At 55.9% G+C, this 24,846-nt stretch overlaps 10 protein-coding genes across 10 annotated transcripts; 5 read left to right on the top strand and 5 right to left on the bottom strand.

Moving 5' to 3' along the window:
* Positions 1-130: 130 nt before the first annotated feature.
* Positions 131-3,006, bottom strand: V1518DRAFT_413901 (uncharacterized protein). The gene is made up of 3 exons (XM_066903424.1): positions 2,779-3,006; positions 2,584-2,654; positions 131-2,530 (listed from the first exon to the last, which is right to left on the bottom strand). Exons 1-3 carry the CDS (start codon positions 2,781-2,783, stop codon positions 531-533), a joined length of 2,076 nt encoding a protein of 691 aa, XP_066760853.1. The 5' UTR covers positions 2,784-3,006; the 3' UTR covers positions 131-530.
* A 651-nt stretch (positions 3,007-3,657) lies between these two features.
* Positions 3,658-6,730, top strand: V1518DRAFT_413906 (uncharacterized protein). Its single transcript, XM_066903425.1, has 3 exons — positions 3,658-4,128; positions 4,206-4,276; positions 4,357-6,730. The coding sequence occupies exons 1-3, from the start codon at positions 4,124-4,126 to the stop codon at positions 6,492-6,494; spliced, it is 2,214 nt and encodes a 737-aa protein (XP_066760854.1). The 5' UTR covers positions 3,658-4,123; the 3' UTR covers positions 6,495-6,730.
* V1518DRAFT_413908 (6-O-methylguanine DNA methyltransferase) lies at positions 6,719-7,940 on the top strand. The gene has a single exon (XM_066903426.1). The coding sequence runs from the start codon at positions 6,726-6,728 to the stop codon at positions 7,707-7,709; it is 984 nt and encodes a 327-aa protein (XP_066760855.1). The 5' UTR covers positions 6,719-6,725; the 3' UTR covers positions 7,710-7,940.
* A 453-nt stretch (positions 7,941-8,393) lies between these two features.
* V1518DRAFT_371700 (uncharacterized protein) lies at positions 8,394-9,461 on the bottom strand (the record flags this gene model as incomplete). The annotated part of the gene is made up of 4 exons (XM_066901364.1): positions 8,394-8,583; positions 8,657-8,846; positions 8,919-9,124; positions 9,265-9,461. The coding sequence occupies 4 exons, from the start codon at positions 9,459-9,461 to the stop codon at positions 8,394-8,396; spliced, it is 783 nt and encodes a 260-aa protein (XP_066760856.1).
* A 510-nt stretch (positions 9,462-9,971) lies between these two features.
* Positions 9,972-13,441, top strand: V1518DRAFT_413911 (WD40-repeat-containing domain protein). The gene is made up of 3 exons (XM_066903427.1): positions 9,972-10,209; positions 10,307-12,455; positions 12,510-13,441. Exons 1-3 carry the CDS (start codon positions 10,094-10,096, stop codon positions 13,278-13,280), a joined length of 3,036 nt encoding a protein of 1,011 aa, XP_066760857.1. The 5' UTR covers positions 9,972-10,093; the 3' UTR covers positions 13,281-13,441.
* Positions 13,442-13,772: 331 nt separating this feature from the next.
* On the top strand, positions 13,773-15,025 carry V1518DRAFT_212440 (kinase-like domain-containing protein). The gene is made up of 2 exons (XM_066900921.1): positions 13,773-13,902; positions 13,960-15,025. Exons 1-2 carry the CDS (start codon positions 13,883-13,885, stop codon positions 14,927-14,929), a joined length of 990 nt encoding a protein of 329 aa, XP_066760858.1. The 5' UTR covers positions 13,773-13,882; the 3' UTR covers positions 14,930-15,025.
* A 517-nt stretch (positions 15,026-15,542) lies between these two features.
* Positions 15,543-16,931, top strand: V1518DRAFT_212442 (kinase-like domain-containing protein). Its single transcript, XM_066900922.1, has 2 exons — positions 15,543-15,908; positions 15,960-16,931. Exons 1-2 carry the CDS (start codon positions 15,748-15,750, stop codon positions 16,906-16,908), a joined length of 1,110 nt encoding a protein of 369 aa, XP_066760859.1. The 5' UTR covers positions 15,543-15,747; the 3' UTR covers positions 16,909-16,931.
* On the bottom strand, positions 16,932-18,228 carry V1518DRAFT_212547 (uncharacterized protein). The gene is made up of 3 exons (XM_066900923.1): positions 18,112-18,228; positions 17,820-17,994; positions 16,932-17,760 (listed from the first exon to the last, which is right to left on the bottom strand). The coding sequence occupies exons 2-3, from the start codon at positions 17,890-17,892 to the stop codon at positions 16,955-16,957; spliced, it is 879 nt and encodes a 292-aa protein (XP_066760860.1). The 5' UTR covers positions 17,893-17,994; positions 18,112-18,228; the 3' UTR covers positions 16,932-16,954.
* Positions 18,229-19,778: 1,550 nt separating this feature from the next.
* Positions 19,779-21,755, bottom strand: V1518DRAFT_413920 (uncharacterized protein). Its single transcript, XM_066903428.1, has one exon. The coding sequence runs from the start codon at positions 21,690-21,692 to the stop codon at positions 19,968-19,970; it is 1,725 nt and encodes a 574-aa protein (XP_066760861.1). The 5' UTR covers positions 21,693-21,755; the 3' UTR covers positions 19,779-19,967.
* Positions 21,756-22,051: 296 nt separating this feature from the next.
* On the bottom strand, positions 22,052-24,751 carry V1518DRAFT_432273 (uncharacterized protein). The gene is made up of 2 exons (XM_066906207.1): positions 23,570-24,751; positions 22,052-23,516 (listed from the first exon to the last, which is right to left on the bottom strand). The coding sequence occupies exons 1-2, from the start codon at positions 24,492-24,494 to the stop codon at positions 22,108-22,110; spliced, it is 2,334 nt and encodes a 777-aa protein (XP_066760862.1). The 5' UTR covers positions 24,495-24,751; the 3' UTR covers positions 22,052-22,107.
* Positions 24,752-24,846: the final 95 nt, after the last annotated feature.

The raw sequence follows: 24,846 nt of genomic DNA on the forward strand, positions 1-24,846 counted from the left end.
TATAGCCAGAGCAGCGGCTCGGACGCACTGAACAACGCGCGGCGCGACCCCTGCCCTGCCCTGCATTGCAGCCCTAACCCCATGATTTCGCGTCGCGACCTAGCTGGACGCCCGAATTTTTTTTTCGCTTGTATGCTAGTTCTGCGCTAGAATTCTCTGTATTTTCTTCTTGCACACCGCAGTCCGCCTTCGCCTCTAACGCATGAGAGGCTTTATAAGTATATACACAGCTGCGTATCCGCTTCTCGTCTCCAATCTGTTTTCGCGCTCGTGCTCGTGCTGCTGCGCGCCGAAGCCACAGCGCTAGACAAAAACCAAGTGAAAATCCTTCAAAACATACAAAACAAGAAACAAATGGTTAATTACAAATATGGTTAAGACGGTTGTCTTTGCCGTTGGCCCAAATAATGTACTTTCCGCTCCCTTCTCCCGCAGAATATATATGGTGCCTGCAAGTGTCCGTAGTTATTAGTAGCAAAAGCCCGTATTACGCCGCCGCCCAGACAAATTTATGTGTTGCAAAAAAGACGTTACTCCACAGTGACGGCCTTCGCCAGGTTGCGCGGGAAATCAACATCGAAACCTTTCCGAACTGCAAGCCAGTAGGCCATCAGCTGCAAGGGGACCACATTCAGCAGTCCCTGCAAGCAGTCGATAGTTGCAGGGACCTGCAACGTCCGGTATGTCTTGTGAAGCTTCGAAAGCGCACTCTCGCCCTTGTTGCAGATGATAATCGGGTTGCCCGCCCGCGCAATGACCTGTTCAACCGCGCTCATGACCTTAGGGAACAGAGAATCATGTGTCGCGAGAAAAATAATAGGCAAATTCTCATCGACAAGAGCAATCACGCCATGCTTCAATTCGCCGGCAAGAACACCCTCGGAGTGCATGTACGAGATTTCTTTGATCTTGAGCGCGCCCTCCATGGCGGTGGCATGCTGGTATCCACGACCCAAAATAAGCAGAGACTTCTGGTTGACGAGATCAGTCTCGGCCATCATGTGAATGCTGTCGTTGAGCAGCAAAGCCTCCTGGATCTGCGCCGAAATCTTTGACAAGCCATCAATAATAGCTTCTCTCCGTGCCCGTTTGGAGATGCGATCGTCCGACAATGATAGAGCGACCATGACGAGAGCGACATACTGTGACGTGTAAGCCTTAGTCGATGCGACACCGATTTCAGGACCGGCATTGATGTGAACACCGCAGTTGGTCTGTCTCGAGATACTGGATCCGACGCAGTTTACAATACCGACAGTGAGCGCGCCGCGTTCGGTGCAGTACTGCAGAGCCAGCATGGTATCGGCAGTCTCTCCTGACTGTGAAACAAAAATGCAAACATCATCACGGAACACGGGCGACCGACGGTCTAGGAAGTCTGACGCTAGCTCGACCGCAATAGGGATTTCGGTTAGCTCCTCGAAGATGGCACGAGTGGCCATGCAAGAGTGATAGGACGTGCCGCAAGCAATCATGATTATCCGCCGGCAGCGGCGAATTGTGTTCAAATATGCCTTCAAGCCGCCAAGATTGACAGTCTTCTTTTCGAAATCAACGCGTCCACGCATTGTGTTAACGATAGACTCAGGCTGTTCGAAAATCTCCTTCTGCATGAAGTGGTCAAAGTTACCCTTCATGATCTCGTTGAGTTCCATCTCGAGCGTCTGAATAGAGCGGAAGGTGGGCAGCCCCTCTTCTCTGCGCATGCGGTGGATGTGAAGCTCGCCATCGTAGATATGCGCGATGTCGTCGTCCTCAAGGTAGAGAACCTTCTTCGTATGCTCGACAACAGCAGACGGGTCGGATGCCAGGAAAAACTCTGATTGCATGGGAATGCCATCCTCGGAGACAAAAGCGCGCGACTGAGACCGCCGGAGGTCGGGGGCTCCAGGGACAAGGAGCGAATCATTGAAATTGGAGGCGGGTTCGACAGAGATGTCGGGGAAGTCTGGGAACTCGACGTCCACAAAGTCGACCTTGAGCTTCTTCTCGGTCTTAACGCCGATCAGCAGAGGAGAGCCCTTTCGGGTGGCAATGATCTCGTGGGGGTAGTAGATGGACTTGAGCAAGAGACCGTAAGAGCCCTGGAGCTCGACGAGAACCAGCTTGGCGAGCTCGGTGAAGTCAAGGTCGCGGTGCTTGTTGAGGTCGTAAACGTACTTTGCGAGTTTGGCAATGCACTCGGTGTCAGTTTCGGTCTCGAACTTGAAGCCCTTGGACTCGAGCAGTGACTTGATCTCGCGGTAGTTGGTGATGATGCCGTTGTGGACGACGACGAACTCGTTCAGCGGGCCGGAGGTGTGAGGATGGGCGTTCAGCGGCGAGGGCTCGCCGTGAGTAGCCCAGCGAGTATGCGCGATGCCGACGTGGGAAACGAATGTCTTGTCGCCATCGGTATTGGAGGAGTCGTACAGCTGTCTCAGGGCGGCGACCTTGCCGACCTCCTTGAAGAGCAGCACCTCATTGGGCTTGTCGCCGTCGATGGCAAGACCGGCAGAGTCGTATCCGCGGTACTCGAGTCGTTGCAGGCCTGCGGAGTCAGTGTGTGCGCTAACAGGGGTGACGGAACGAAGTGGCGCGTACCATCGAGCAGAGTGTGTACGATGTCGATGCGCTTGCGTTCGACCAGGTAGTTCACGTAGCCAAAGATTCCACTGCGCCGACGGTGTTAGAAATGCAGAGGAGGATATCTTCGATTGCGTGCAGCAGAGCAGCATAGGTCGCGCGCGGGCTGAGCAGACCGGACGCGACACGCGCGCAGAACAGGGGCAGACGTACCACATGGTCGATCGGAAGAAAGCGAGCGGTGGGTGAACAGTGAAAGAATATACAGTGCCTGATAAGACTGGGGCGCGTCGCTACAAATACAGGGCACGGCGGAGGGTAGAGGGTGCGGGTGGGAAGAGGAGGACAACGGGCGATGCGACCAGGGGCAGTAAACACGGGCGGACGCGGGAGAGGCGCTGCTGCCAGACTGCCGCACTGTGTGTCGCTGCCAGCGCGACGTCTTATACAGTGGCCGCACGCAGGGGCTGTTGCCAGGCCAACTCGTAATCCCGCCGTCTTTTTATAGACCGACGCGTTCTTTTCTGTTCTGCTTCCACGCCGCCCGAACGCGCTCTGCGCGCCGCTGCACGGTTCCCACCGCTGCTATTTTCGTACACGCCCCGCCGTGATCCCCGAGCAGGAGTACCGCAACAGAAACCGGGACCCTGCAGCTGCTAACTATAGCTTTCGCTAGAAGGGCGGCGACATCTCGCAAGCGCTGGCTCGGCGCGCGAGCACTCTACGCCGAAGTGCAGAATTGAGACCACCAAACAGGCACCGCAACGCGACGCGACGCGACGCCTCATGCACGCCCTCGTCGTCTGAGCCTGCCCGTGCCCATGATGTGCCGCGAGCACGACCCCTAACTATTAGTCTTCCATGCGCATGCGCCGGCAAATGCGGCATGCTTATCGCCGGCGCAGAGATGACATGGCGAAACGGAGATGCGACAGGCGGCAGCATATCGCGCGCACGGCGGGGCTGGGACGGCTGAGGTTGCTGATGAAGGAACACGCGACGCGCTTGGACGCATCAGTATCACGTGCGCTTACCCGGTTGTAGGGTTGGGGCTGTGGGCACGAGTGGCATCTCCGCCGTGCGCGGCGACGGTCTGCCTTTGGGGCGCCTCGTAAACAGAGCGAGCGCAGGAGGAGCAGCCTCCGTGACCTGTCTCACTCCGCACCGGCGCCAGCAACGTGCGTACGTGGGACGGCATACGGATGGCCGTCGGCTCGTCCCCACGCGTCGCTTCACGCGCCTCGTTAGCAGTGTTCCGCGTGTAGGAGAGGAGGACAGCCAAGCGCGGCTGTGTGAGGTGGCTGGGGGCGGGCGAGCTGAGCCTCTGAGGCGAGGTGGAGGCAGACACCAAAACCGCGGCCGTAGAGCGTCCAAGCGCAGCCCGCTCGTCGTCGCGCTGCCAGCCTGGTCTCTGCGAGCGTACGTTGACCGCACTCCGTCTATATCTGTCCTTGTCCCCCGCCTCCCCTGTCTTCGCCCTCTCTCGTCTCTCACCCCAATTGCCTTCCCACTCTCGCAGTTCGCTCGCTCGCCTGCACATCCTATCCGCCATATCGTCATGTGGTACGTACGCCAGTCGGTGCGGCGCACGCGTTCGGCGCTGCGTATTATTACTTGCGCTGACGTCCATCATTACGCAGTGGTATTTTCGGATATGTCAACTACCTTGTTGACCGATCTCGCGAGGAGATCGTGAACAATCTCATCACCGGTGCGTGACCTTGGATTAGGCAGAGCCGCTAGTCCCTCCACGCCTCTGTCGAGTTCTGTGCCTTCTAACACCGCTGCAAGGTCTTGACTACCTGGCCTACCGTGGCTATGATTCCGCGGGCATTGCCTTCAGTGGAGACAAGCGCGGGGAGACTTTCGTCGTCAAAGAGGTCGGCGAGCCCTCGGCCCTCCGCGCCCTCGTCAAGGACTCCGGATACGACATGAAAAAGCGCTTTGACGTGCACGCCGGCATCGCCCACACCCGCTGGGCTACCCACGGCCCGGCCTCCCGCCGCAACGCACATCCCCACCGATCTGATCCGTCGTCGGAGTTCCTCGTCGTCCACAACGGCATTCTCACTAACTACGCTGAGGTCAAGTCCATCCTTGAGTCCAAGGGCTTCGTCTTTGAGAGCGACACCGACACCGAGTGCATCGCCAAGCTCATGAAGTACGTGTACGACTCGACCAGCAACAAGAGTGATCTTGACTTCTCCGACCTCCTTAAGCTCACTCTCAAGGATCTGGAGGGTGCCTATGGTGTGCTCGTCATGTCTGTGCATTACCCCGGTGAGCTCGTGGCCGCTCGCAAGGGTTCTCCTCTGCTCGTTGGCATCAAGGCCAAGGCCAAGCTAAAGGCCGACTTCGTCGACATCGAGTTCCCCGACTTCCCTCTACCTGCCTCGGACTTTTCCTCTGCGCCGACCATCGATGGTCCCTCGAGCCTCAACATTCCCTTGTTGCGCGTGTCCTCCATCCCTGTTGCCGCCGACCCTATCGCCGGCGTTCCCACGCTCACACCGTCTGCGACCATGTCGCTTGGCGTTCCCCGCAGCGAGCTGCGCCACTCGCAGTCGCGTGCCTTCATATCCGACGATGGCGACCCAATTCCCACCGAGTTCTTCTTGTCGTCTGATCCTGCTGCGGTGATCGAGCACACACGCAAGGTCGTCGAGCTCGAGGACGACGATATCGCGCACATCTACGACGGTGGTCTGCACATCCACCGTCTCCGCCGCGAAGAGGGCCAGCCCTCGATCCGTTCTATTCAGACGCTTGAGATGGAGCTGGAGCAGATTCGCAAGTCCAACTTTGATTATTTCATGCTAAAGGAAATCTTCGACCAGCCCGAGTCCATTATTAACACCATGCGTGGTCGCGTCAACTTTGAGAAGAAGACCGTCAAGCTCGGCGGTCTGTCGAACTATATCCACGCTATTCGTCGCTCGCGACGAATCATTCTTGTTGCTTGCGGCACGTCATACCATTCTTGCATTGCCGTACGCGATCTATTCGAGGAACTCACAGACATGCCTATCTCAGTCGAGATAGCGTCTTACTTCCTCGACCGACGACCGCCACTGTTCCGTGACGACACCTGCATCTTCGTCTCGCAATCTGGGGAGACCGCGGACACGCTTCTTGCTCTGCGCTACTGCACCGAGCGCGGCGCGCTCTGCGTCGGCGTTGTCAACGTCGTCGGCTCGACCATCTCGCGGGCAACCGTGTGCGGTGTGCACATCAACGCCGGTCCCGAGATCGGCGTCGCGTCCACCAAGGCCTACACCTCCCAGTTCGTCGCACTGACCATGGTTGCCCTTCTGCTTTCTGACGACCGGATATCGAAGCAGGCGCGGCGCGATGAGATTATTGACGGACTTGCGAAGATCTCAGAGCAAGTTAAGACGGTGTTGACCCTGAGCAATTCGATCAAGGACGCCGCGGAGAAGATCTACAATACCGACAAGATGTTGGTGCTCGGTCGTGGATACCAGTACGCGACCGCGCTTGAGGGTGCGTTGAAGATCAAGGAGATCACTTATATCCTCGCCGAGGGCATCCTTACCGGTGAGCTGAAGCACGGCCCGCTTGCGTTGGTCGATGCCGACATCCCCATCATCATGGTCGCCACGAAGGATCAGCTTTTCGATAAGGTTAAGTCCGGCGTGCAGCAAGTCATCGCGCGGTTTGGAAACCCGATATTCGTCACCACGCAGAGCGCGGTCGACGCGTGGCCCGAGGCCGCAGCCGCATTCAAGCCCGGCAAGAACGGCGAGCCGCCAAAGTACGACAACTTTGTTGTGCCCGAGACGGTGGATTGTCTGCAGGGTATCCTGAACATCATCGTGTTGCAGCTGCTGGGATACTACATCACGGTCAAGAAGAACTACGACCCGGATCGTCCGCGCAACTTGGCCAAGGCCGTCACGACGGAGTAAGATCAATGGTTCTGTTGCATGCATCATTTTTGGATAGGTAGCTTGTAGCGGAGGAAGTAGAGGGCGCATGTATGTAATGATATGTAATAGTTGTTATGTCCACAAGAAAATAATTCAATGAATGCCCGTTGGAGTTCTCTTTTCCACTTGAAGAAGAGACAAGAATCGTTAAGCAGGGCAGATGGGTAAAAGATTCAGTTATTGGCGAATTGTTCCGAAGACCAGTCATGCATGCGTACAGTAAATTTACAGTTTACGGTGAACCCCGCGGACATTCAAAATGTCACAAATCCCAACGTCGGCTCCGCTATATATATCGTCGTCGCGCACCATGATGCGCTGCACACTCTCACACAACCCACCATGACTGCCAAAACTACAATCGAGTATGCAGTGACACCGCGCAATACGAATCTCGGCTATGTCGCCATAGCGCGTGAACAGCGGTCGCCATCATCCGCCTCATCCAACGATGCCGCAGAGGAGATCACCGATAGACGATACGGCGTCATGTTCCTAGCAATGCGCGACACCGAACGGGAGTTGCGCGACGGCGATTTACACACGTTTCAAGATCAAATTCTACACGGATGGCGAAGACATAGGAGTGCTCATCGGAAATCGTCCGCCGTTGGCTCAATCGCTTTCGTCGAGGCCGCGCCGGACGCGCAACTCCATGACGTTCTGAGGCGCGTCGTCGAGCACTATTCCACCGGCCACTCACGCTCTTCCAGTCTTGAGCAATTCCTTGAAAGCATAGGTGGCATCCGAATATCGCCAACAACCCCCGACGGCGCGCCATCACCACTCCAGCGCGCAGTGTGGAAGCACCTCGCGCTCGCCGTACCGGCAGGCACAACGCTCAGCTATGCGGAGCTCGCCAGTACCATCGTCGTGCGCGGCAGCGGTAACGGTATCGATGACAAGAAATTATCCGCTGCGCATGCGCGCGCTGTCGGTGCCACGTGCGGGAGTAACCGCATTGGATTGCTCGTGCCGTGCCATCGCATCCTATCGGCCGACGCAGGCCTGAAAGGGTATAAATGGGGACTCCGACGGAAAGCGCTGTTACTCGACGTGGAAGGCGTAGATTTCCAACACGGTAAGAAGATATTTCACGCGGCGGCTTCTTGCGACAGCGTAGATAAGTCGAAGCTTGGAAACCTGCACCGATTCGCAGCGCAAACGGAAATCATTCCACCAGCATTTAACTGACCCACCGACACTTCACTGCTCAATCGTCGTGTATATAAGAACCTCGAATTACAAGACAATTAAAAATCTCACTATGGCACACCAACACCGCGCCGGTAGCGACCCTGCCGTGAGGTGTCTTAGACAGCCCGTATATGCATCAAGACATAAATAACCACATTAATACGACACAGCACAAGTACAGATGAATGATGTAACTAGAGGACACAGCAAACAATAAGCAAAAAAGTGCAGCTTAGGCAAACAAACACGACAGGAACAACACGACAAAGATAATACAAGGCAACAGCCGACAAAGCGATTATTGCAAAAAGAACACAAATTCAACACCGAGAAGTAACCTCGGAGTAAACAAAATAAAATAATCAAGTCTAGTTCACAAAAAAAATATGCACGTCATGCTCTTTGTCTTCCGTAAACTTCCTATAAACACAGCACAAGAACAAGTCCGAGCTCGTCTACGGAGTACAACAGCACCGGAAAAGGAACGAAATAAGTTGAGGAGGAAAGATTGTCGAAGGCATGTTACATGTAGAGGAGGATGAGCAAAAGTCAGAGGGAAAAATGGAGTGTGAAGACTGCGGCATGGTATGAAGCGATAGGGACGGAAGACGATTTCAACTTGAAAGGCGCCGAAAAAACTTATGTGCAGAGGGTGGCGCAGACAAGGAGGTTGGGAATACATTATAAGGATGGCGACTTGTACTCCTTCTTCTGTACAGCAACACCCTTGACGGCAGCCGAGTCGACGAACCAGGTGACCTTGCCCTTTGCGCCTTCGTTGACGAGACTGCAAGGCAAGCCGGCGTCGGGGTCCTCAAACACGGTCTTTAGGACTTCGGCCTTGGAGCCACCGACAGCAACAAACGCAATCCTTCAAAACATAGCGTTAGCTCATAAGAATAGAAGAAAGTTAAGCCCATGCATGAGCCGATGGGCTCACATACCGTAAGGAGTGTGTAACGACCGGAAGGGTGAGTGTGATCCGGCGTGGAGGAGGCTTTGGTGAGTCCTCGATTGGAGAAACCCAAGCGACGTTCTCGCGTAGCAGTTCATGGCCGGGGAAGAGCGAGCAGGTGTGGCCGTCTGGACCGCACCCTAGCAAGAGCAGATCGAACGACGGCAATCTCACAGAGTCTTCAGGAGCCCCAATCAGTCAGCCAGACAGCCTCTCAGGATAGAGATATCAAACCACTATTGCAACCGTACCTTTGGCAGCAAAACTCTTGACAAGATCCTTCTCGTAGGCGTCAGCAGCCTCTAGGGCGTCGTCGAGCAGAGAGTAGTCGATGGTGTGGACTGTCGGCTGGGCGGTGCCCTCGGGAAGCTGGTCAAGTAAGTCCTTTTTGAGCAGGCCAAAATTGCTCTCAGTATCGTCGGCAGGAACAAGACGTTCGTCGGCGAAGAAAATGTGCCTGTTAAAATACGTGCATTAGCAATAGGTCCCGTTCGTATTGTGGGGTCGATCGCCCACAACGGCGAAGGACGAGCGCAGGCCGTGGATGCTAGTGCGTTCCAGTAGACCCGTCAACCCGTCTGGCAACAGAAGACATACCACTTTGCCCACTGGACGCCAGGAACACCTAGCAGGGCCTTTCGGAGGTTAGATACCAGGGAGCCGCCAGAGACACCAATCTTGAAGGCGTCATGGCGATGGAGAGCGGCGCTCTGGGCAGAGAGGATATAGTCCGCTAGGGCAGGCGCCATGGTGTCTGGGTCATTGAAGACGTAGATAAGTGGGAGGGACGGCATTATGGAGGCGGCGGGGTTTGCGGGACGGTGATCGTGCCGGGTGGTGGAGGAGCTGTGGTGGTTGAGGGCCTGGCAGGGAAAGACTATGGTGTGCTTGCAGCCGTCCCGGCGAGGCGGGGCTCGCTTAGGGCGGCACAAGCCCCGTAAGTCACACTCTGTGCACGCGACGCCGTGCCTACTGCGGTGCATCTGTGCTTCATCGCGGCGTTTAGAGCCGTAGCCGTCTGGCCACGCTGCATTTGCGCCGCTGGCCACTGCCACCAGAATGCCGCACTGCACTGTTCTGGCTGCTGCCCATATAGACTGCGTTCCATTGCTTGGAAGCACCGCCAGCAGCTGGAGTTGTGCGCAGAGGCGTGTTGAACCGTGGACTGTGCGGACCGAAGCGGCGCGTGGACCAGTACGCGTTCGCAGTCACTGCGGTGCGTGTGTGCTGCAACGCTCACGTGCCTCTGCAGAACTCCCAATTATGAACTCTCCCAAGCCGGCCTCGGCCGTGCAGTTCACTCACCAGCAGTGACCTCATCTGAATATCACGCGAACTTCCGCCGCACTCGCCACAGCGCACTTCCGCATACCTCTTACTGGCACCGCGCACATTTGCTCGTTTTAGTGTAGAGTGCCCGACAGCTATGTCCTTCGGTGGGCGGCTGCTGGACCGTGAACTTGATCGCGGCTCCGCCATCAAGCATGTCTATTCCGCTCCGAAGTTTGTCGTCGATCTTGAGCTTACTCACCAGCTGTTTGGGTACGCATATTCCATGCTTGCTTCTGCTGTGTTGACGGTGGTTATGTATGACGGTCATGACTCTTTGGTCCAGCTAACACCAATTCGCTTCACGCAGTCACACCGGATGCATCAATACTGTATGCTGGTCCGCGGAGGGCCGCTTGCTCGCCTCCGGTAGTGACGACACCCACATTAACATCTACAACACCGACGACCCTTCATACCCGCTCAGCCTTCGTTTTCCCACTGGGCACACAAACAACATATTCTCCGTCAAATTCATGCCACAGACCAACAACAGTGTCATAATCTCCGCTTCCGGCGACAGCGAAGTACGCATCTTCGACATCAACGAGGGCAGAGCAACGCGCCGCAGCATCCTCAAATGCTACTCCGACCGCGTCAAGCGTATCGTCCCCGACGGATACAGCCCAAGCATGTTCCTCACCTGCAGCGAGGACGGCGACATCCGCCACATCGATCTCCGCCAGTCAAACCGATTTCTATCATACGATTCCGCGCCACCACCACTCATATCCTATCGTCAGCATCGCATTCAGCTGACAGCACTCACGCTTTCCCCTTCTCAGCCTCAATATATAGTGACCGGTGGATCTCATCACTGTCTCTTCCTGCACGACCGTCGGTATCTTCCGCGCGACATACGCCAGTCCTGGGGCATGAGCCCAGACCCGCAAAAGAGCACTCAATGCGTCCGTCGCTTCACTCATTCTGCAGATAGCAGTCACCACATTACTAGCGCAAAGTTTTCGAACGAGCACCCGAACGAACTTCTAGGCAGCTGGTCTGCCGAGGACATATACCTTTTCGACATTCACTCTTCTGGCTCACTTCTGCATGATCATGCCGGCACAATGTGTTCAAGCAGCGCTCACAAAGGCAAATCGGCTCCAGCCGGGGTAACAAGTAATCCTGGGGCTGCAGGCAGCAATGGCTGCCCTGGAGCTTCTCAGACCCGCAGAAATAGCGCTGGAGCTAGTCGTAATATAGGAAGCAGGCATGCTGAACCTACACAAGCAGAGATTGTTCGAAGAGCGCGACATGGTCCACTGAAGAATGCAATGAAGCTTTTCAAGCGATTGAGGTTCTACTTTTTCAATATTGCGAACTTTCCGGGCACAGACGAAGTTCTTCAACAGCTCATTACAGACTTCAACTATCACGGCCTTCCACTCACGTGTGCACAGTTTCAGGTTTATCGCGTAGTCGCGGCTATTTCACAGTTCATGGAATTATACAACAAAACTAATGACGGGAGCTATTGCGATAACTTTGATGCAGATTGTACCGACACTCGCCACCCGCGCATTGGCGCCTCCTGGTCTCCGCTGTATGACGTCGTTCGTGTTCTGTTACAGCACACATTTGGCGATCCTGCTCATCCGCCTAGCGCATCTTCTCTACCAACGGTTGACTACTTCCGTGCCAAGTTATATGGAAATGCAACAAAACCAATTGAACATCCGGATGTCAACCACGCGTTGAGTGGCTATCTGTCAATGTCGGAGTTCAGTCTCGTCATGCTTTTAGTTGCCGATCTGCGGAATCCAGAAAGGCCGCGCACGACATTCTGGCAGCCTGTCATCCGTGCTCTGATCAAGCGCGAAGCGGCCCTTGTCACGGAAGAAGTTTTATATCATGCATTTGGCCCCCTATGGGCATCACTCGGTGGTGTTGAGGATGATTCTACGACATTCGATGTCTCAGAGGAGTTATACGATCCACATGCTTTTTTGAGGGGTCCGTTTTACAGTCTTGACTGCCTTCAAGACGGTATCGATGATGCCACTGGCCGCCGACGCGGGACTCTTACGCCCGAAATGAAGTGGTTCAGTGACGGCGAAAGCGACGAGGAGGACAGAGCGGAGCAGAGGTCGTGCCGTCAGAAGAAACGCGAGACAAAGGCGCGGTATCCAGACGAAGAGGAAAGTGACGACGAATTCGACGAGCGCGGGGATGAAGAGGATGAAGATAACTACGAAGAAGACGATGACGACGAAGTTTTTGGCTATGGCCAGGACGAAGATTTCGAGTACGATTTTTATAGTAGCGTTGATTTTGATGACCGGGATTTGATCGTTAACGAAGATGGCGGCTTGGAATTTGGCAATGGAGCTGATGGAACACCATGGCTACGCTACTCATTCAGCGGGCGACGGAGAGACATTTCGTTTTCAGCTGAAGAGGACGTGCCGCTTGTGTTGCCGACCGGCAGGTACCACGGCCACTGCAATGTTCAAACCGTAAGTGATGCACTTTTCTATTATTATGAGTTCTTGCTGACGATATGTATGCAGGTCAAAGATGTGAATTTCTTTGGTGCGAACGACGAGTATGTGATGTCGGGATCTGATTCCGGGCATCTGTTCATATGGGAGAAACGTACAAGACGAATCCTCAACATTCTTGAAGCTGATACCGAGATCGTGAATGTTGTACAACCACACCCGCAGCTTCCACAGATTGCTGTGTCAGGCATTGATCGGACAATCAAGATATTCAGTCCATACAGTCTTGACTACACACCGAAGTTGGCGGGACGACTGCGACAAGCAGGTCGGGTCGGCGGCTCAGTGCCTACGGCGGGTCGAAGCACCGGTGGAGATGGCCGCTACTGCTTCAGCACTGACCTTGAACTGTATCCGAGTCCGGACGTGAATTATACAGCCTTCTCGGCTTTTGCACGAGCGGCACAGGCACGCGATGTTGCGATCTCGTGCTTCCGACCCCCATATGGCGCTGACCACAGACAGCCCCGCGACGATGACGACCTTAGTGATATCGACGATGTCTATGACGAAGGCTACGATGACAGTAATTCTGCACAGGCTGAGGCGCTTGCAGCGCTGCAGGAAGAAGCAATCGCACCCCGCAGGTTTTTAGGTCCCTCACGTTGCAAGATTTTCGACCGGCTCGAGATCATGGCCGCGAATGAGAACCTGTCACGGCAGGGCATGGAGGATACGCGGTACGCTCGCGATATTCTTGCCGATCTTGCTATGCAGATTCGGGAAAACAACAACGAGCATGGGTTACAGGAAGAGGACGGGCAGTGCGTGGTGTCCTAACTGTGCCAGACTGATATATAACGGATCCATATTGGTGCAGATGAGGGGACATTCTGTATCATATCGTGATTGCACAGATAAGGTGGAAGTGCAACATGTAACATTTAAGGAGTTTTGCTTAGCTAGGAGAAAAATTAAAATATCATTGACTAATAATAGAAGCATGGGTTCCGAGCTCCTGCGGAAGCTACCGCCGCTATAGCTTGACGTCGCCAGACGCGAAGTCCGTACACTCCCCCTATTTATGCCATGGTTGGGACTTACAGAGTGTGCTGGACGTTTGCCCGTCAAAGCTGCATTGCGCCGCACGGTTTCAGAGTAGGCGATTTTCGCACATTTAGGACTGGCAACGTGGTGCTTGCGTTTGGGCAGGGGGACTAAGGACCGCCGCGGCGTGCATCGACGACGACAGCACGCATATTATTAGTTCTCTACAAGACGCGGGCGCAACACGATACACAGAAAACAAACGAAAGTTAATAGTTGCTTTCCAAGTATCAGCGAAAAAACGACCCGCAACGAAGCGCACCGAAACAAACCAGAGATCGTGAACTGCAGTCGACTACGGCACAGTCCTGACTCTTCTACCTACAACCAATACCATGTCAGGCAGCGCATCACAGTACGCTATCACACGCCCAACTATTTTTAATGATAGCTAACATACTGTAACCTGCAGATACCAACAGCTCGAGAAGCTTGGAGAGGGCACCTACGCCACCGTGTACAAGGGCCGCAACCGGGCGACCGGCGAGCTTGTGGCGCTGAAGGAGATCAGCCTCGACTCGGAGGAAGGCACGCCGTCGACCGCGATTCGGGAGATTTCGCTCATGAAGGAGCTCAAGCACGAGAACTTGCTGAGCCTGTACGACGTCATTCACACTGAGAACAAGCTGAACCTCGTGTTTGAGTACATGGACAAGGACTTGAAGAAGTATATGGATAGTCGGGGTGATCATGGCGCACTGGACAGTGCGACGATTAAGTCGTTTATGTTCCAGCTATTGAAGGGCGTTGCGTTTTGTCACGACAATCGAGTGTTGCACAGAGATCTGAAGCCGCAGAATCTGCTTATCAACAACAAGGGACAACTTAAGCTCGCAGATTTTGGTCTTGCTCGCGCATTTGGCATCCCTGTGAACACTTTCTCGAACGAGGTTGTCACGCTATGGTACCGTGCTCCAGATGTGCTCCTTGGATCTCGTACATACTCGACCTCGATCGATATGTGGTCTGCAGGCTGCATCATGGCGGAGATGTACACCGGCCGTCCGTTATTCCCGGGCACCACGAACGAAGACCAGCTACAACGAATTTTTAAACTGATGGGCACGCCGAACGAGCACACGTGGCCGAGCATCTCGCAGCTGCCAAACTACCGCACAAACTTTACTGTGTACCCGCCGCAGAGCATGCATGCGATCTTACCGCAGATTGACCTCGTGGGACTCGAATTGCTGTGCCGCATGCTACAGTTGCGACCAGAGAGTCGCATATCTGCGCGGGACGCGCTTAAGCACGCGTGGTTTGCCGAGTACAACGCTGCGCCGCCGCGACGGACCGCGAGTGCCATGGAGATGGGGATGAATAGCGGCGGACCAAGCCTAATGGGACCGCCGCAGATGCCTCCGACGACCTATGGCATGTGAGACCAAGCGCGCAACTGTCTTCTCTGTGATGCCGGGGCATTGGTTTATTTTGCCTCACGAACTAGCTTTTAATGTATGAACACGAGCAGCTTAGTCTACGCTGGTTGAAGGCGGTTGAGTTTGCAACGTGCAATTTTGAACCTGAGAAGTCGCTGCACTCGAGCCGCACGCTTGGAGCAGCACCGCAGAACTTTAATTTATCTCCCGGGTGACGTTCCATATCAAACGATGGCCGTCAAGCTGCCATAAGTTCGCACAGCAGCGGTAGAACCTCACGATCGTTATCGCAGGAGCAGCAAGAATCTTTGTGGTTGCGATATTACCATTAAATCTACTTCGGTATTGCATTGAGCCCGCAATTCGAGGCTCGATTAACATCTCCCACGACGGCGCATTAGCTAACGCCATTCTTCTCGTCCGTCCTCCTGCCCCCGGCGCTGGCTAGAGGCGTGGTCTGCTTTCAAGTCTGGAACTGATAAACGGCGATCTGGCTACGTCCGGGCGCTGGGGCAATGCTCAACCCGGCGAGTACAGCGACCACCAGCAGCAGACAGCACAGCAAGATACGCAACGGTACTACGCAGCTGCGGCGCCTGTGGGCATGGATTCCGGGAATACCAGTCGCGTGGTGCAAGATCTGACGTATTCGGGAGAGATACCGGCGCAGGTATCGACGATTTTAAAGACGGATGTGCGTACATACACGATTTGTGGTGTGGAAAGAATTTTGGTTCGGTGGGATATGCGATGCTGATGCGGTCGCGTGAGCGGTTTAGAATCCATCCTCGGCTTACCATGTGCGGCCACCACAACAATTAATGAGCTATAGCGGCTTAATACCGTCATATACGCCGACAGTGCCGCCACCGCCGCCTCAACAACAGCAACAAATGCCACAGCTTGATACTACACAGCAAAATGCGATACCCGCACCGTCGCCGCCAGCACCAAGCCGCAGAACGCCAGCGACTGCATCACAGTACGTCGAAGCGATTACTTCTACACAACTATGTTATTAACTGACGTACAGATACCAGCAGCTGGAAAAGCTTGGCGAAGGAACCTACGCCACCGTGTTCAAGGGCCGCAATCGCGCGACTGGCGAATTGGTCGCGCTGAAAGAAATCAACCTCGATTGTGAAGAGGGCACACCATCCACCGCGATCCGAGAAATATCGCTTATGAAGGAGCTCAAACACGAGAACGTCGTGTCCTTGTACGACGTTATTCACACTGAAAACAAGCTGAACATCGTGTTTGAGTACATGGACAAGGACTTGAAGAAGTACATGGATAGTCGGGGTGATCATGGCGCACTGGACAGTGCGACGATTAAGTCGTTTATGTTCCAGCTATTGAAGGGTGTTGCGTTTTGTCACGACAATCGAGTACTGCACAGAGATCTGAAGCCGCAGAATCTGCTTATCAACAACAAGGGACAACTTAAGCTCGCAGATTTTGGTCTTGCTCGCGCATTTGGCATCCCTGTGAACACTTTCTCGAACGAGGTTGTCACGCTATGGTACCGTGCTCCAGATGTGCTCCTTGGATCTCGTACATACTCGACCTCGATCGATATGTGGTCTGCAGGCTGCATCATGGCGGAGATGTACACCGGCCGTCCGTTATTCCCGGGCACCACGAATGAAGACCAGCTACAACGAATTTTTAAACTGATGGGCACGCCGAACGAGCACACATGGCCGAGCATCTCGCAGCTGCCAAACTACCGCACAAACTTTACTGTGTACCCGCCGCAGAGCATGCATGCGATCTTACCGCAGATTGACCTCGTGGGACTCGAATTGCTGTGCCGCATGCTACAGTTGCGACCAGAGAGTCGCATATCTGCGCGGGACGCGCTTAAGCATGAGTGGTTCGCGGAATATAATGCCATACAACTGCCACCGCTGCGGGGTGGGATGGATATGCCGATGATGGGGTCGGCGCAGATACCGCCGCAAGCATATGGGATGTAGCTTCATACGTGGAAATTAGAATTATAGTATTATGTGATTTCTGCCTCTAGTATACGGAGGGAAACTTTGACAGACGGCCGCCGTCGGTGACGAGGACCGAGCCGGTTGAGTATCCGCCAGCTGCCGAGGCCATGTACAGGATTGCACCGCCCATCTCCTGCTCACTGCCAGCGCGGCCCATGGGGATGATAGACGTCGGGTACGGCTTGAGCTGGGTCTTGTTTGTCTCGGCGTCGAAGTCGCTACCGGTCATTTGGGACGGGTACATTCCGGGGCAGAGGATATTGACACGGATGTTGTAGTCGAGGAAGAAGGAGGCGAGCATCTTTGCGAGATGGATGGTCGCGGCCTTGGTCGCGTTGTAGGTGAAGGCGAAGGGAGTGACGCGCATGAATCCGCCGATAGAACCAGTGATCACGATCTGGGAGGTTGCCTTCCCTTCCCCGCGGGCCTTGTTTCCGAGGTCAAGCAACTCGAGAAATGCGACGGTGGTGAAGAATACGGAAGTAACGTTCACGGAGAACGTGTGATCCCAGTCCTCCTGTGAACTCTTCATCCAGAACTCCGACAGCTTCGCGGGGTTTCCTGCGACACCCTCGGGGAAATCAAACTGCTTCTGTGACATTACTCCGGAGTTGGCGACGAGCAAATCGAGCTTTCCCTCGCGTTCCTTGATCGTGGCCGCGATCCGCGTCAGGTCGTCCTTGACCGTCACGTCGCCCTGCAGCGGGAACATGCGGCCGTGCTTCGCGTGCACGTTGGCCGCATTCTCGAGAATGTTCAGGCGGCGGCCGACGATGTATACGGTCGCGCCGTTGTTCTCGAGCGCGGTCGCCATCATCAGACCGATGCCTACGAGTCGGACTTCAGTTAGCTGGACACCTCAAGCAAGGGTATGAGAATCGGCACACCTGTGCCGCCGCCAGTGACGACAGCGACTAAACCCTCAACGCCAAAAACGCTTGCGATACTAAGGTCCGTCATTATTCGGTATATTGCGTGTTGGGTGCGTGGAGGAGAACAAGACTGATGCAGAAGGCGGTTGGTCGCGTTATCAGCGAAGGTGGGGGGTTAAGGAATTGAGTTCTGACTCCCCCGCCGTGTACGCCATGGAAAGCGTGCCAAGATGAGTCATGGGGATTTGGAGGATAGTTGCTATTTGCGGGAAGAGCGTCTTCATGGGAGGGTTGGTCATGAACATACCGGCACGACGGCTGCGAGAGAGCGAGAGAGCTGACAACGCTGTAGACGTCCGTGGGGGGATAGTCACTATACTAGAGACCACAACGACCAGCTTTCAGTCCCGTCTCGATAGACGAGTGCAGCGGTCGGTCTAAGCCACAACGACATCTCAAATATAGCAACCAGCACACAGTTCGCGTTTCGTAGCAAGCAACGGATCCAGAATAGAATCTCGTTGGCAGTGCGTGTGTCCTGAAATAGCAGGCCGTTGTTATCAGGCACGTCAGCGCCAGACCGCAGCTAGAGACAAAACACATCAGCCGCTCGCTCGCGGTCACGTGGTAGGGCCGAGGGGGAGTTACGGGGTATAATGCCAGATGTACGTAGGACCGCTCGCCGTGCAACTCGGGATCAGAGAAGCCCACATCTTGAAATTCTTCACTTCGACGCGGGGCCAATCACAGTTGTATACAGCGTCCATAGTTGCAGCCTGTGCGTCCCGACTTACCGCGGCTGTGATAGAAACAGAAGTGCTGACGATAACGCTGACGTCATTTACAGAACGGCGTGCCAAGGTACGCTGTTCTAGGATCCGTCTCAGGAAGCACTTGTCGGGCACTTGCCACTCTACCAGACCAGCTCCTACACGCCCCGCCGTATATAGCACGGAACGGCATATATATATCGGACGGCGTGCGCAGCAGGCAAGCGCGACGTGAGGCATGTGTCGTGGGCAACCTCCCGTGTTTCGATGACGTTTGTTTTGCCGGTGTGGTTGCGCGACCTGCAGCAAAACGCACGCACGCAGGCAGCACCTGTCTGCTTGTGTAGCGAGGCGATTATATTGCACGCGCCAGAGCTGGCGTCGAGAACGAACTTGTACCGATCAGGAAGAGATAAGATTACAACGAGCGCGGCCGCAGGTGCGTGCAGGGCCCAGGGAGCGCGAAAATTCTCTTTTAAATTGGGCTTTCGTCATTGTGCCGCGCTGAACGGTTTGATTATTGCCTGACGGTGGAATTGCGCTGCAGAGCAGCGGCACGGCAGCAGCGCAGCACCTTCAGCGAGATGGATGTCGGTCCGCGTCTGCGCCTTTCACATCCACACGCGTCCTCGTCCGCCCGCGAAATCTGCAACGGACGCCGGCCGCGGTCTGCGCCGTCTCAGCCACACGCACCGCCAGCTGCGGCCACTGCGCACTACGCTCCATCAGGCCGCATGAAACGGTCTACGGTTAATAGTGTGGCCCCGGGGCGCGGGGCGTGCGCTGCCGGAGAACCCTCTCTCCGCGTGCGCTCTCCGACTACAGTCGCGTCGCCAACGTCAACAAGCCGGTGCCGACGATGCGCACATTCTTGTGCCTGCGTCGGGGCGTCGCCGCTGCGCGTTATCAGCAGCTTACTGCCCTGCTAGCGCATCCTCCGCTCCACCAGCAAAAGCCGGTTAAATCTCCTGCGCCACACTCGGCCAAACCCCAACGGCGCCGCCTGCCGGCGGCCCGCGTCGTCGCCCCGCCGCTCCCAGCCACATCCGCGTATGCATGCGTACGTCATGTAAGACGCTATCCCTGAGGGGTGCGTACCTGCGGCTCACGCCTGCGCGCTGGCGTCATTGCCCATCGCCTTTTTTAGGCTATCGCATCACGGCTGCTGCCGCTCCACTGTGCCTTCCCCACGCCACCGACGGTGTTTGAAATGCATATACAAGTCACTAACTATGGTAAGAATACAAATCGCCGGCAATCGCAGGCGTCCCATCAAAGAGTTGCAGAACGCGCAAGCAAGAGTACTAATTCAAAAAGACACAAACACATAACATTGGCTAACGTGAGAGATCCGGAAATATCGAAATCAAACAAACTTTTCCCCTCCTGAATGTTACACAGATGGCTGCTCCTGTGATGAAGCCACGCCGCCGCTCTGCATCAGCGGCGGCGTCGACCTCTCGCTGCCCGGCCCGCTGCTGCTGGCCACGGCGGCTTGCGCGGGCGGCTGCGGCGGTTGTGGCGGCCACACACCGCCAGGTGGCATCACTGGCATATGTGCTGTGCCCAGCGGCATGCTGGGATGCATCGGCATGGGCGCCATCGCCCCACCCGGCGGCTGTCCACGTGTGGAATAGTATGCGACCGGCGCGAATGACTGCGAGTACTGCAGGAATGGCGACATGTACGGTGCGTACAGCGCGCCGAGCGGTGTCTGCGACTGCTGCGAGTACATCTGCTGCGCCTGCTGAAGCTGTGATGGCACTTGTGGCAGTCCGTAGTCTCGCTTGTATCCTCCGCCGTGGTACTTTTTGCTGTGGCTGTTATGGCTGTGATAGTTGCGGTGCCCGGGGTTGTAGTTGCTGTGGCTCCCGCTGCTGCTGCTCGCGCTGTTGTTGTGCAGCTGGGAAGATAACGACGACCCAAGCGCATACGAGCGTGAGGACGGTGACGATCCCCCCGACGAGGATGTCGACGAGCCGGTCATTGCTCCGGCATAGGGTCTATGCTGTGAATCCGGATAGCGATCCAACCGGACCGTCAGCACGCGTCCGCTAAACTCAGCGCCGTCAAACGCAGCAATCGCGCGCGCAGCATCCTCCTCAGTCGCAAACAGTGCTATTGCGAATCCGCGCGAATGGCCTTCATGGTTGCTCACGATGTCTACGCGTAGTACGTTGGCTGCCGACACGATGTAGTCCTTGAGCTCGGCCCACTGGGTTGTGAACGGAATGTTGCCGAAAAACACCTTGCATGGATCTAGTACCTGCTGTGATTCGCCGTCTTGTTGTGACATCTGCGAGTGCTGATAGTGCAGCGGCGCGGAGGACGACGAAGCGGAGGAGGACGGCGGGGGAGAGGGCAAGGGATGATACTGCATTGGCATCTGCGGCTGTGATGGCATTTGGCCCGACGGTGTCTGCTGGGGACGCGATGGCGGATAGTAGTAGTAGTAATACATTGGCTGTTGCTGTTGTTGTTGTTGTTGCTGCTGCAGTTGCTGTGACGACAGCATTGGCGACTGCTGCGCAGCAGCGGCTGCGGCAATCATAGCCTGCTGCAGGATCTGGGGGTGCGCAGCGGCCGCACCACCGGCCTGCATCGCGTGAAGTTGTGGCGAAAGAAGTGTGGCATGCACGACGCGGTCATGCCACTGGTACCCATCAAGAAAAGTGAAGCATGCCAGCGCGGCTGTGCGGTCACGCAGTGAGATCGATCCCACGCCGCGCGACCTGCGCTTGCCGTCGGTTTCGTCTGTGTACACTTCTGCGCAGACAATGGCGGCGGCGGGGACGACAGTCTTGACCAGGTCCTTGAGCTCCTGCCAGCGCACAAAGTATGGCAGATTGGCTACCGCAACGGTGTGCATCGCATTGTCCGCCATGGACTGCTGCTGATGCGTGGGTTGTGCAATTTGCGGCATTGGTGTGGCGGCGAGCGGTGGTGGCGGGGGGATGGGGGTGAAGAGAGTCGCCGGCACGGGGGCGGGCGAGGGCGATGCGGACGCGGATGCAGCCAGCGAAGACGAGGAGGAGCGCGGACGCACGTCGGTGGAGGAGACGATGACCGGCCCGGAGGCGAGGCGCTCGGGGGGGTCTGGAGACGGTGAAGTGGCCATTGCAAATGGGGGTCGGGCGTGCGGTGTGGAGGAAGGGTATGTGGGGGAAGGGGACTAGAGGAGAGACGACGGGAGGAGGAAGAAAGCGAGGCCGCAGGCGACACTCGACGTGAGATTGAGCGAGAGACCAGCCCGCACCGCCACGCACCGCCACGCGTGCACGCGCCGCGCCTGCGCCGCTGACGTCATTGGGGTGGGCCTCGGACCAACCGTCGTCCAACGTGTTCCAGCCACACGCCACAGCCACGGCCACGCCAAGGCTTGCCACGAGACCCTCTCCATATCGCTGACACCCGCATGTGGCATCTGCGTTACACTTGTTGCCCCGGCGACGCGCCATACTCGCTTCCAACGCGTCTCACGTAGGATACGTACGCGTGTTATTCCCTGTCTATCAAACTGCACTCAACTAATCTCACAGAAAGCACTTGCTTCCCTCGCCAAATCCTCCGCCTCCAAGCATTACCGTCCGGCCCGCGTAGGCCGCTGTCGCCGTGTCGTCGCGGCGCATGCTGCGAAAGCCGCCGCCGTCTGCAGTCTCCGTCTTCTGCTGCAGCCTTGTCGCTGTCCTTGCGCTCTCTGGCTGCGTTCGTTTGATCGTTGCGGCTCTTTGCGCCGCTGGTGGTTCTCTCCTCTTCTCCGAGGCACCTGACCTCTCCGCCGCCACCGTTGTCGTTCGTGCCAACCTCACCGTCGCTGCCGGCACAGGATCGGGCGCAGGAGCAGCTTCCGCTGTCGGAACGCGTCGCGCGTCAAAGAAACTGCGTCGTGCGAATGACCCCGCCGGTGTCCTGATAGGCCCTGTGTGCCATGTTTCGTCCGCGCTGTGGTACTGCGTCGAGAACTCCGCTTCTGCCTTGTCCACTTCCTTCTGCGCATCCGCTTCTATCTTCTTTGCGCTCTCTGAATGAAGCAAGACCATCTCCATCTTCGCCGTCACCGCTTGGCCGAACATCATACTGCGCAAGCGCGTCGCACGCACAAATCGGTTGGCGAGACTCGCGATGTGTGTACCGTGCGTTGGCAGCTCAACTCCTTCGCCGACACTGCTAGCCCCGGCCCCTTCCGCGTTTCGGCTCGCCCGCCCACCGCCGCCACCTCCACCACCGGCCGATACATGCATATAATACCGCACATTCACATTGGGCGATGGCTGAATTGACACTGCCGTTTCAGGAATGTTTACAGCCACCACGAATGCGCCATAGCTGTGTGCATCCACACTCGGCCATCCCTCACGCGACTTACAAAATTCTGAGCGATACATGACCTGCTGGCGTGTTTTCGTTACGCCTGAGTGCTGGTACGTTACTTCGCGTACTAATCGTACGACCGTACGTGTGACTTCTCGACACGTACCATTGTTCACGTACACGCGCACATAGCATTTTCGGCCTGCAACACAGTAGTCTGTGTTTTCCTTCAGCCTTGCGTACAATACCAAACGGCCTCCACCACCGAACGGCAGCCATCCTTTTGCCACGTCATTTTGCTGCATCCGATTCCTCTCGGGAGCCCCAATGCCCGTGCCGGGGAAATACGTGATCTCACGTCCTAATCGGAGCAGGCAGCTCTCCACATTGCGACCCGTTCCTGGTGTCGAGGCTGTCGCATTGCTTCGGTCTTTCTCGAGTACAGCGGACGCAAAGAGCACGTATCGGATCTGCGGTCCGGAGATGCTGCCACTGTTTAGTGAACCTGGTCCTAGGTTGGGCGGCAGGTTGATTGTGTGTCGTATCGGGTTCATGCCTGCATTGCATAGCCTTGCTGAGTTCAATAGCCTATATCGCTGTGTTCCCAGCACGATCTTCGTCGATTTGATTTCTGTTGCATGGCGTTAACTCCGGTCATTACTTTTTAATTCACAATCGACTTACGCTCATAGCACACGATGGCAATCTCGATGTTCGTTGCGCGAATGCGCGTACCGTCTCTCATGCGGTGCACCTGCAGGTTCACATCTACAAGTGCTTCCTGTCCGCCGAAGTACACTCTTCCGACTCCAGTACTTCTCTTGCCGATCCTTGCTGTTGCGGCTGCCAAAAACGAGATTGCACGTCCGCCGCTGCCACTAGCGCGCTCTTCTACTGCAGCCTCGTCCCCATCGACGACCATATCAAGCGTATACCCCCGGTGTCCGACATGTGGCCGCTTGACGTACTCGTCTGCGAGAAACGGGTCGAGCGAGTCGCCAGTAATGACGAATGATTTGACGCGGTTGACGTTGGCGCCATTTGGGTAGGACTGGCTGGATGTGTTACAGCCGAATAGTGCTTGCTCAGAGCTGGAAGTCACGAGTGCTGACTGTCGCGGCTGCTGGGAGGCGTCTCTTGGTATACGTAACGTCGAGGTCGTGAGCATCTGGCGGATGCTAGGTGGTTCTGTAAACATGATCTCGGACACGGCAATGCTGACCTCGAACGGCGGCGGACCTTCTGGCTTCTCCTCTCTAATATTGATTAACGCTAGATCAGGGGCGTTCTCGGGGTCGAGATTTTCCTTATTCGAGTCCGATGACCGCACTGTACCACCTGTATCTGCACCTTTAATCCCGGCCGCCTTGCCAATGCCGCCGGTATGTAGCAGCCGCGCGTCGAAAGATTCGTGGTTGAGTAGCACATTTCCAATAGCGTGGATATCGCGTAGTGACGGGTCGGTCACATCATCAACTGCTGGGGCGGCCACAACGTCTTTCTCGTGGGCATCATCGTCCTCCAGCACAAAGTCGGAAGTAAACTGCGACCTCCCGAATGTGTGCAGGTCGCCGTAGCGGACTCCATTCGGACTGATGGGACTGTCCATACGTATGTTACTGTAGTTTGGATACCCGTTCTATATGCCGTAGTAATACACTGAAGTTGTGTGTGCAGACAACGTGAAACGGGTGACGAAGAAGACGAGTACGCGAAGAGTCAGAGGCAGATGCACGCAACTGTTTAATTATGTCGCGCTGCGCTGCGTCGAAGTTTGAATTCAGACTGGGCGAATGTTTATTTGACTTGACGATGTTGCCGGTCCTGCTTCATGTGACCGGGCTGGCGAGCGCGACGCGTTTGTTGACGGTTCGCCTAATTTTTCTGGCTTTCGACACGGGCCTATCTCGTCCCAAGCCCACCGCCCGCTCCCACCGGCTGCCATCCTCCTCGCCCCCCGC

Source organism: Limtongia smithiae, assembly GCF_038497785.1.
Source record: "Limtongia smithiae strain NRRL Y-17922 unplaced genomic scaffold V1518scaffold_3, whole genome shotgun sequence".
Classification (NCBI taxonomy): Eukaryota; Fungi; Ascomycota; class Lipomycetes; order Lipomycetales; family Lipomycetaceae; genus Limtongia; species Limtongia smithiae.

Bases quoted from the DNA above. Each gene is read 5' to 3' on its own strand.
- V1518DRAFT_212440 (XM_066900921.1), top strand. From the start codon at position 13,883: ATGTCAGGCAGCGCATCACA. The intron at 13,903-13,959 runs GTACGCTATCAC...TGTAACCTGCAG, and splicing joins ATGTCAGGCAGCGCATCACA to ATACCAACAGCTCGAGAAGC.
- V1518DRAFT_432273 (XM_066906207.1), bottom strand. From the start codon at position 24,494: ATGGACAGTCCCATCAGTCCGAATGGAGTCCGCTACGGCGACCTGCAC. The intron at 23,517-23,569 runs GTAAGTCGATTG...GCCATGCAACAG, and splicing joins TGCCATCGTGTGCTATGAGC to AAATCAAATCGACGAAGATC.
- V1518DRAFT_413906 (XM_066903425.1), top strand. The intron at 4,277-4,356 runs GTGCGTGACCTT...CACCGCTGCAAG, and splicing joins CGTGAACAATCTCATCACCG to GTCTTGACTACCTGGCCTAC.
- V1518DRAFT_212442 (XM_066900922.1), top strand. From the start codon at position 15,748: ATGAGCTATAGCGGCTTAATACCGTCATATACGCCGACAGTGCCGCCA. The intron at 15,909-15,959 runs GTACGTCGAAGC...ACTGACGTACAG, and splicing joins ACGCCAGCGACTGCATCACA to ATACCAGCAGCTGGAAAAGC.
- V1518DRAFT_413920 (XM_066903428.1), bottom strand. From the start codon at position 21,692: ATGGCCACTTCACCGTCTCCAGACCCCCCCGAGCGCCTCGCCTCCGGG.
- V1518DRAFT_413911 (XM_066903427.1), top strand. From the start codon at position 10,094: ATGTCCTTCGGTGGGCGGCTGCTGGACCGTGAACTTGATCGCGGCTCC. The intron at 10,210-10,306 runs GTACGCATATTC...CGCTTCACGCAG, and splicing joins CTTACTCACCAGCTGTTTGG to TCACACCGGATGCATCAATA. The intron at 12,456-12,509 runs GTAAGTGATGCA...ATATGTATGCAG, and splicing joins GCCACTGCAATGTTCAAACC to GTCAAAGATGTGAATTTCTT.
- V1518DRAFT_413901 (XM_066903424.1), bottom strand. The intron at 2,531-2,583 runs GTACGCGCCACT...CTGACTCCGCAG, and splicing joins CGTACACACTCTGCTCGATG to GCCTGCAACGACTCGAGTAC.
- V1518DRAFT_212547 (XM_066900923.1), bottom strand. From the start codon at position 17,892: ATGACGGACCTTAGTATCGCAAGCGTTTTTGGCGTTGAGGGTTTAGTC. The intron at 17,761-17,819 runs GTGTGCCGATTC...TCCGACTCGTAG, and splicing joins CGTCACTGGCGGCGGCACAG to GCATCGGTCTGATGATGGCG.
- V1518DRAFT_413908 (XM_066903426.1), top strand. From the start codon at position 6,726: ATGCGTACAGTAAATTTACAGTTTACGGTGAACCCCGCGGACATTCAA.